General features: G+C 42.6%; 2 protein-coding genes across 2 annotated transcripts in view; both read left to right on the forward strand.

Moving 5' to 3' along the window:
- The first annotated feature begins 1,042 nt into the window (after positions 1-1,042).
- On the forward strand, positions 1,043-5,528 carry LOC111665587 (meteorin-like protein). The gene is made up of 5 exons (XM_023420645.2): positions 1,043-1,376; positions 2,329-2,512; positions 2,683-2,908; positions 4,294-4,353; positions 4,641-5,528. Exons 1-5 carry the CDS (start codon positions 1,282-1,284, stop codon positions 4,955-4,957), a joined length of 882 nt encoding a protein of 293 aa, XP_023276413.1. The 5' UTR covers positions 1,043-1,281; the 3' UTR covers positions 4,958-5,528.
- Positions 5,529-9,126: 3,598 nt separating this feature from the next.
- The window catches only part of LOC111665565 (polymeric immunoglobulin receptor-like), a 3,246-nt gene continuing 2,381 nt past the window's right edge, over positions 9,127-9,991 (forward strand). The window contains exons 1-2 of the mRNA XM_023420610.2: positions 9,127-9,470; positions 9,679-9,991. The exon at positions 9,679-9,991 is cut by the window's right edge and continues 17 nt beyond it. Coding sequence (XP_023276378.2) covers positions 9,329-9,470; positions 9,679-9,991 — 455 coding nt within the window. The 5' untranslated portion in view covers positions 9,127-9,328. The remainder of the gene's footprint in view (positions 9,471-9,678) is intronic.

Here is a 9,991-nt window from a genome sequence, read left to right on the forward strand (position 1 = left end):
GAGAATTCGTTATAGAAGCGAGGGTGTATGTGGGTGTTTGAGTGTGAGGGGGTGGGGGGGTGTAAGGGAGTCTGTGTCTCGGTATTTCTCGAAATGCGTTACATTGCTCTGGCTGTGCGGGGGAATGTGACGAGTCAGTAACATGCCTGCCGATCCGACTGTTTTCTCACGGGAAAACTGCTCGAGAACCAAACAGGCGTTTAGAGCACATGTGTGACTTTGTGTTATTATGTCAGGGGCTTTCTTTTTCCAAAGAGAGGATGGGCTGTGGAAATAACACGGCGGGGCAATAATGGGAATGGTGCAGGAATATTACTTACAGCCTACAATTAATACTGGCATCAAAGGATCAAGTCACACTTCAATTATTTATCCTGCGGTCAGGTAACGTCAAATATGTGAACAGTGTTCAACAGCAGGAGGTTGACTATTTCATGAGTGCTGGTGTTTGAGGGAGTTGTAGAAGACGTAGGATGCTGTTGCTCCAGATTTGCATGCTGCTCTAATTTTCACTGAGATAATATGATCCATCTGTTCATAAAGCCAACAGGCGCGCGCGCGCACACAGACACAGACACACACACACACACACACACACACACACACACACACACACAGGCTTGTACTGTTGTCTGTGGTATTGTGAGGAACCTGTAGCCTGCACAAGGAGCTGACAGGCTGAATATCCTAGAACTTATTTGGCAAACAGATGTGGACTTTGCTAAATGTATTTTGCCGTTTCTGAGCCAATACATTTTTCTTTCCTTCTGTTGTTCTTTATTGTCTATGTTTCAAAATATTACAGTATTCACTCAAAGCCAGTATGCTATCACGAGTTATGAGTCCAGTTTAATTTGTGTAAAAGTTCATTGGTGTTTGAAATGTTGAAATGAGAGCTCGAGGGCTCATCTCTCAGGGGAACGTGTGGGTGTGGTTTGGAGCGAGCGCTCGCGTGTCACTCAAGCGGAGTCAGCTGCTGGCACGCGCCCCCCGGTGACGTGAAGCGGAGCTCGCGCAGCAAAAGTTTTTTAAACACTTTTCTGTTGTCCCGCTGCGCGCGCACACGGCTCCTTTTACAAACCTCTTGTCAAAATGTTTTCGTGGCTCAGACGCAGCCTTTGCCTCGGCTGAACCCGCCATGTAGGCTGCGCGCGCTGCACGGAGCTCAGGGGGGATATTTCACCGGATCGTTGCGGTTCGGGAGCTGCAGAGTGCGCGGCTGGCTGGCTGGCTGGTCTGGTGTGCGGGATCCGGTGACCGCCGGGGCGGACTGCCTGCACCATGCTCCGGCCGTGGGCTGCGCACTGGATCACAGCTGTGCTCCTGTGTCGGGCGGTGGCACAGTACTCCAGCGACCAGTGTAGCTGGCGAGGAAGGTGAGGATGGAGCTGAACAAAGGACTAATGATCAATGTCAGTTGAGGAGCGGATATCATATCAATCAGTTACAGGCGGATACCGTTATCAAACGTGACAAAGAGAAGTTCATTCATGAATGTCGTAGGTTGGGTTGGTCATTGTTTTCTTAAAGAAGACCATAAGGAAGGATCATCTTTTTGTGTACAATTCTGGAAACGCAGGAGCCTGAGTCGTGTGAGTCCATTACACTGGATTTTGACGCTCAAAGGAGTCATTAGAGGCATGGATGTTTAATTAAGATTTTATGTAATTCTCAGGAAAGGCACTGAAAGGTTAGAGTAAAATAACTTTATTGTTGTTTTTGTTACAAGATGTGCTGTTGAGATTGAGGGTGTTTTTGGCTTTTTTGTACCGTAACTTGTGGGGACTTCTCAGAAATGTAATGCTGTCAGATCTCAGTATGAACATTTTTATCTAAATCTTTTTACCCTTAGTCATTCCTCAGAAAATGTCTCACACAACGACTAAAACAAATCATATGTAGACAAGAAAGGTGCCTTCATTTGACTTTAAGGGGCTATTTTTGACAAGAATCTCACCATAGTCCAACATCTAAAATATGCTTCATTGAAGATTTCAAAAATCTCTCTGCTCCAGTTCCTATCTTAAGTAAATACAGCCATATGGCACCTTTGATCATACCTCAAAGTCCCCAAGTCATAAAAATGAAGGCCTATACTCTGTTGTAAAGCTCTTAACGGCTTAATAGCCCAATCAGTTCCTGGTGCTGAGGTAGCTTATGCGCATCAGAGACAGGGGACCGCATCAGTCCAGTTTGAGTTTTTTCTAAGTGAATGTTGATGTTATGTTGTGATGTTATTCTGTGCTCTGGATAAGGGTCAACAAGCCTAATGTGAAAGATGTAAAAAATAAATAAATTTAAAAAATCAACCTGTCTTCTCGTATGCAGTGGTTTGAGCCATGAGTCGCACCGCAGAGATGTGGAGCAGGTCTACCTTCGCTGCTCTCAGGGGTCTCTGGAGTGGCTCTACCCCATTGGAGCCATCATTGTCAACCTGCGGCCAAACACTGAGTCTTCATCAGGACACATGGCAGGTCTCCATGTGTGCATCAAACCATATACTTACTCCCAGGTAGAGTATGACCACCACCTTTGCCTCAGCATATCTAGAGTTTGCATGACTCACTGTTGGAGTTCTATTGATTTACAGGTTTAACAATCAGAATGACAAATTTGCAGCATGATGTGTCCAGTGGATGTAGCTTTTTCTGAATATGTGTCCTCCTGGCCCTCCTGCTTCAGGGTTCTCATGTGTATCTGGAGCATGCCGGGGACCTGAGACTGCTGCTGGCAGAGAGGGACCAGGCTCATGGCACAGTGCACTGTTTCAGCCTGGCAGAGGGGGCTCTCTTTGTGGAAGCCATCCCACAGACGGATATCAGCCGGAGGATCACCACTTTCCAGTATGAACTGGTGCCCAGTCAGGGGCCCGGGGCACACATGTACCCATTCCTGCACCCTGGTGTAGGTACGTGAGTCAGTGCATGCACACATCTTTTTCTTAAACACAAGTTCCTCAAGTAAAAGAAGATGTGGTTCTTATTTGCATTCAGCTCTTGTGTTATGCAGATGGCATTAATCCTGTATCATTAGAGAAATTAATTTTCTTTTTTAAGTTTTCTCTCACATGTTTGATGATATTTGCATCATAATGCAGTTGTAAACGAGGTCTGTTTAAAACTTTTTCACTGCTGGTGCTTAAAAGGTAACTCTGATATCCAGTTCTTGACGAATTGGCTGTCAAAATTCATTGCTTTTATAATTGGTGGATAAAAATAATATCTGTAAGATAAACAATAAGCACACAAGCTTTGTGAAGAGCAAAATTCAAAACCACAGGGCAGCATGTTTTTGCACTTGAATGCACAAACACGCAAGAGTTTTAAATACATTTCCTGCTTGTGCCATTGTCACCGGATGACGATTAATGATAACACTGAAACATAACACTGAACAAAGAGCTGGAAAAAAGGCAAATTATTCACTGTGATCAATTAACTGTCTCATAGGTTTCAGTTTTCTTGGTAGTTGACCTTCACGCTGTCAATTGTTTTCTAAATTATATGCAATTTGTAGATAATTGGCTAAAATGGTCTTTTAAACTCTTTGGACCTGACACAGCTCACTGACATTAAGTGAATGTGACAGACTAGAGTTGAGTTAAGAGAAAAAGGTTCTGGGTGCAACAGGCCCCTTGGTCGTTTCACCCTCATTTCTTCATCTCACCTACATGCTGCCCCTCTTTGACACTCTCTCCTCCCCCACTTCCTCCCTCCCACACCCCCGTGTCTCAGACAGTCTTATGAAAACAAGCATGCCAATCAAAAGGTCTTGTTCGGGTCAAGCACAGGGGTCAGCCAATCGTCTCTCAGCTGTCAATCAAGAACAGATCCCTGCTAAAAGCAAGGAATTTTGGGTAGCCCACCCGTATGAATAAAGCGATGTGGTGGAGGGGACGGGCAGTGGGTGGACAGGAAGGCTGGACTGCAGCCTGTCCAGGCCTGTGTGTGTGTGTGTGTGTGTGTGTGTCTGTGTGTGTGTGTGTGTGTGTGTGTGTGTGTGTGTGTGTCTTGGCGTTTTATAGCTGTTTTTATAGCTGACAGGGTCAAGGGGTAATTCTCTGATTACGTCTCTTGCCTCACCTGCTGTTCTCATTCACATATTCTCTACTTCCTTTGATGTCTCCGAAACACCAACACAGAGAGAGCAGGAAACAGACTGAAGGGTTAAACATATTTCGGGATAACACAAAAGCTAATGAGGAAAGAACTTTTGTGCTTTCTGATGTTACGTAAAATTATATTTATTAACAATGTTTACGGTATCTTCTTTTTTTCATCTTTTCCATTTTAGTCACCTGTAAACCTTGTTCAGACGAAGAACTCCTCATGGCTGTGTGTACCAGTGACTTTGGTAAATAAATACACAAACTCACATTTTGGGATCAATTCCACTGTCATGTCAATATGAAGCTACCACAAGCAGAGGGTTAGCTTAGCACAAGGGCTGGAAAAACGGGATATAAGAAAACTATAACACATTATATCTTAATTGTTTATTCTGTGTTATTGCCTTTTGAATCAACTTCATTTAGAGAGAGATTGTGTTTTGATTGTTTCCAAAAGTTATTTAGTCTTGCTTTAATTCACACTCGATAACTTAAGCTGGATTCACTGACTTGATCTTCTCTGTGTCTGTAGCTGGGAGTGGCATCTTTCGAGGTGTGGCGTCAGGTACTAACGGCCACTCCACCGCCGTGGTGACCCTGAGCCGGCTGTTTCGTCAGAAGAGCAGGGTGTTTGCTTGGGGTGGAGCCAGAGGGCGGAGCTGGAGCGGACATGTCAATATTCCCTTGCAGTGCGGCGTCCATCCTGGAGAGGACGAGTACCTTTTAACTGGCTCTGTCCATTTTGGTGAAGCCTGGCTCGGCTGTGCACCTCGCTACAAGGACTTCCTGAAGCTGTACACCAGAGCGCAGAAAGTGGGAACAAACCCCTGTCAAATAGACACAGACTGAGAGATCAGGATGGAGTGACATTATCTTGGACACTGTCAGAGAGATAAGCAGGATCACACACACCCCACCCCCCACCCCCCCCCGGCCATTGCTAAAGGCTACTTCTTCAGACTCTGCACTGCTGCACAACTTACCTTTACCTTGCAGCAGAAAAGACGGTTGGACATTTTAGCAGCCAAAGCGTTGCCTAATCTGAAATGTCTCCATATGACTGTGTGTAAATGTGTTTGTGCATAAGTGAGACAGCAAACGAAGGAATGGATGATAAGCTTAAATTAAATATGTGCCTAACTGCTTCAAGTTTTTATTCTCATGACGATACCGCTTGTGTGATCATTCTTGAAATGAAAGTTTGCTTTGTAAAAAGCTCTCTGTAAAATTTAGGAGTCTTCTGACAGAAGTGTACAGTATGCAGCTCTGTGAGTCTTTATGTACTAAGTTTGTGTTTGTGTGTGTGTGTGTGTGTGTGTGTGTGTGTGTGTGCGTGAGCGTGTGTGTGTGTGTGTGTGTTTTTTTGCTAATGAGTTCAAAGGGTCTTTATATTTACAGAGAATAAAACGCAATCCTTCAACCTGCCCGTCTGTTTGATTTATCCATTTAACTCTCTGTTTGTTTGTGAATGTGCCAGTATGAACTATATATCCTGACATAAGGACACGGCATCACATGTTATTAACAAACCTGGCCCTGTGCGTCACATTATGTATGTCACACTGAGGCTCGGTGAGGTTGGGGTGCAGATAATTAAAACCAACTGGCAAGTGAAGTTAGTTGTAAAATGAAGGACCAAAAGTTATTAGCCTTTATGTTGGCACACATGGATCCAGACAAAGAGATTTTGTCCACCTGACTGCCCGAAAGAAAAAACCATTATGAGTGTTCAGTGACCATTAGCTGGCAGGAGAGCAGCAGTGCGTCAGTGCTGGCGTTGCTACCCCTGCGGAGCTTTGACGAGCCACTGTTCTAGTTGGCATCCTCTTTCCCTGGTGTGTGTGTGTGTGCACGCGCGCATTCATTCACTGCATAGTGAAAGAAGGAGAAGCAATTATATTTTCCACCACAGTCAACCAGGTACAGTTCAATAGCTACTGTGCTAATGTTTTTCCCTTGAGTTTCATGAGAGAGGACTCCTGTGGCCTGAACCATCACATAAGTTTAAACTCCTGTAAACTCCTGTATGTCTTAACATATAGACCTTTGCATGGCTGAAGCTACAGGACAGGGTTCAGTGATGTAGCTTTATAGCAACAGAAACTTGCCTGTCAAAATAAAAAGCTACTTTTAGATGGATGGATGGTTGAGACTGTTGGGGCTTGATGGGTGGAGAGCTGAAAGAAGGAAGGCGGATGTGTGAATAACCTTAGAGGGGTGTATGTGCACCTTTCCCTCCGCCTGCCGTCAGCAGTTGTGTTTGTGTGTGTGTGTGTGTGTGTGTGTGTGTGTGTGTGTGTGTGTGATGCTTTCCCTCTTTCCTCAGGAAGAACAAGAATGGAAGGAATGTCCCCTCCCACATACATATATACACACACACACACACACACACACACACCTCCCTCTGCAGAGACAAACCACTTGTGCTGTGTTACAGAGTCAAATCAATCATTCTTTATTCCTGTCCAGCATCATACAATCGGCGTGTTCTGAAACCCAAAACTGTCGTAATGCCACTACTACAGAGCACAAAGAGAGAATGAGAGATAAACAGCATGGCTGCTAAAATACTGTCAATCACTTTCAAACACTTAAAAGGACACTTCAGTGATTTAGTATTGCACTCCACATAAATCTGGGGGTACTTATAACTGATAGATTTTAAAGAGATGTTGTGACATCTAGTCCCTGGCACCAAAAACCCTAAATCATTCACTTGCCATAATGCAACTCATTTACATATTTTGTTAGACTTTCCCCAGGGGGTAATTCCCTAGCATCTTTCAAACTTCATGCCTCCAGTTTGTAACGTTGGCTCTTTATTTAAAATTTGTATTCATAGTTGTACCTGATAAAAAATGAAAAAGAAAAAATGTAGAAAAAAGCTCATGAATGTACGAGAATAAGTGAGAAAGGCAAGAGCAGAGAGTAAGACGTAGAGGGAGACATTAACACATAGCTTGAAGGTTTAAGATAGACCCTGAAGACTTGAGAGGATCACCTATATATAACAGCCCCAGCCCCCTCAAACACACTAAGGGCTGTGTGTGTGTGTGTGTGTGTGTGTGTGTGTGTGTGTGTGTGTGTGTGTGTGTGCGTGCGTGTGTGTGTGTGTGTGTGTTTGTCTTGAGTTGTAGTTTGAAACAACCACAGCACACGCGCCCTGCGCACTGCCAACATGCAAACAGGCCACACTGCAGAAACCCAACCCACCACAGCAGCACCCATGTGCCCCTTGGCAACCCAACCTGGCAACAGCCCAGCTCGCCTTGGCATCCTCGCTAATTCGGGACACACTTATCCCTGCGCACAGGGGTCTTAATGTTAACCTTTCAGTGTGAGAGTGTGTGAGATATGGAAACAGTTTGTGCTGCAGTATGCGACAGGCACAGCTGAGTGGTCAGCTGGAGTCGAGGGAATGGCTGAGCTCAGGGAAAATACACAGGCATGCTTTCACCCACATATACCACCACCGGCATTTTATAATGCACTGGCCAGGGTGGGGTCAGGAGTCTTAAATGGTGGCACAATATTTTAAGTTGTTAGCATGTCTGGTTTTTACTGGACTTCAGAGTATAAAAACTTTACATTTAATACTTTTAATGAAAACTATCTGAGACTACTGCACTTCGAAGTTCACATGTAGAAATCAAATCAACTAAAATATGAGAATTTTAATTGAAGTACAGGCATATTTTACATTTAAGTTAGTGTTAACTACTGGAACAACAACTATATGGAAGCTGTGGCCTGCCACTGTAATAATGATTAATGTTTCTGTTTTCTATTAAGTGACTGAAAAGTTTCTGTGCTGAAGCGAATCCATGAAAACAATTTTCAAAAATTTAAAATGATCATTAATTGTATTAATTAATGATTCTTCATTCATTCATTTATTCTGTTTAAAACCCTTTTTAAAAAAAAAAAACATCAAGCACTGCATGGCCACTGTTGAAGCGGGGCTTGCACATGAGCTGATTGGACTATCTTGCCATCAGTCTCGCTCCTTACAGAAACGTGAGCTTTCACAAGTTTCAACCCCTCTTTGCATGTTGTCATGATGATCCATGTGAAGAGACTATAAAGATTTAAAAGAGACTTCAGTAAAACCTGAGTAAAATTTACTTTGAGTAAATGTTCATTGTTGCATTTGATCAGTTTTTGTTGTTGACTATGACGCTGTTGCTCAAAGCTGCTGGCACCAAAAATCTCACACATTTCACATTCTAGTTGTATTGACGTTCCCTCATCAGCTGTGATATTTGACGCCTCCAGAGTTTAAATAAAATGAAGTTTGTAACAAACATTTTGAAGGCAAAACTAAATTCTGCAATTCATCTTTGAATCTTGATTAAAAATCAGATATTTCTTCATTTTCAGGCGACCCCAGTGATTCTGAGAAACAGAACGTGTGCAGGACTTCGAGACTTTGAGTGGCTGGTAAATGGATTTGTGAATGGCTCTTTGGCTGGAGCTGAACGAGGAGTGTGGAGGAAAACAATGAAGGAAATTTCAGGAATGTCAGTGGTTCAGTTTGCACAAAAAAAAAAAATAATTAAAGGGAGGTACATTGGTAAATGAGACAACAAATAGTAAAACCCTAAAAAAAATATATATATGTATGAATACATTTAGAAAAATGAATCTATTCTTTACTTTAAGAAATATATGAAATAGAAATGTAATAATCAGATTTTTTTTCTCAATTGTGTCACTGAAATAAAATTTAACCAATAACTTCATAATTTCTTCATGAAGAAATATATATAGAAAATATAAAGGCTATTTTCCTGTCCAGCTGCACTCATGTACCATGTACCTTGTCCGAGTATGAAGCCATTAAGCCACAGTGCCCCTCAGTGGCGGAAATGTGAACAGTTCATTTAAATACTTACCAACAAAAGCGAAAGTAACTGTCTGTATTTCTGAGCCTGCAGTGATGTACTGTATATATTTAGGAAAGAAAAGAAAAATGAAGTCATATGTTTAACTGATTCACATAAAGGTGATTTTTTTTTTTCATGCCCCCACAGTAAGTGTCACTGTCATGAGACAAATCTCATAGTTTTCCTCTTTTACAAATGAAAATCAGGAAATACTAAAAACAATTGAGTCAGTCCTTGGCTTTCACGAGACAGGAAATGTATTTGCTACACACAGATGCAACTGTGTGAGAGTTTGAAGCTGATAAAACATGGCTGATATAAATGCAGAAGTGAAATGCCTCAACGTTTGCATGGCATGCTGACACATATTGTGGGTGTGACGTTTTCTTTATTAGACACAATTTCTGAAGAGTTTCTATTTCTTTGGAAGAACATGAAGCAGAGGGACCTTCAAAACCTGCTGCTCATCTTCTGCAGTAAGTTCTTCAGATTCAATGAGTAAATATATCTGTATTTATGCAAATATAGCAGAATACTGTGGCTAGATATTTGGTCATTTCATTAAACACCTGTAACACAAGTGGCATTTATGTTTACGTCATATGATAAAGAATCATTTCATAGACACCACATTAGACTCAAAGTGCACACGTTCTCTTTCATGTCTTCTTCTCGTTGCATTAGCTCTGAGCTGTGTGAGCGGTGCAGCACCACTGATCCATGTGTCTGGATATGAAGGGAGAGATGTTAATGTTTCCTGCCCCTATGGAGAGGGTTACGAGTCTTATGAGAAATACCTGTGCAGGAATGACTGTGGCAATGGTGATGATGTTCTTATTATGACTACACAAGCAAACAAGAACAAATACTCCATCTCTGATGACATAAACAAACGAGTCCTCACAACCACCATCTCTGATCTGAGCTCTGTGGATGCTGGGAAATACTGGTGTGGGGTGACCAGAACTGGAAAGGATTACTACCCTGCTGAAGTAAG

Source organism: Seriola lalandi, unplaced genomic scaffold, assembly GCF_002814215.2.
Source record: "Seriola lalandi dorsalis isolate HSWRI2012SDOR001 ecotype SW California unplaced genomic scaffold, Sedor1 jcf7180002054654, whole genome shotgun sequence".
Lineage (NCBI taxonomy): Eukaryota > Metazoa > Chordata > Actinopteri > Carangiformes > Carangidae > Seriola > Seriola lalandi.

Bases quoted from the DNA above. Each gene is read 5' to 3' on its own strand.
- LOC111665587 (XM_023420645.2), top strand. From the start codon at position 1,282: ATGCTCCGGCCGTGGGCTGCGCACTGGATCACAGCTGTGCTCCTGTGT. The intron at 2,909-4,293 runs GTACGTGAGTCA...TTTCCATTTTAG, and splicing joins ATTCCTGCACCCTGGTGTAG to TCACCTGTAAACCTTGTTCA. The intron at 4,354-4,640 runs GTAAATAAATAC...CTGTGTCTGTAG, and splicing joins TGTGTGTACCAGTGACTTTG to CTGGGAGTGGCATCTTTCGA.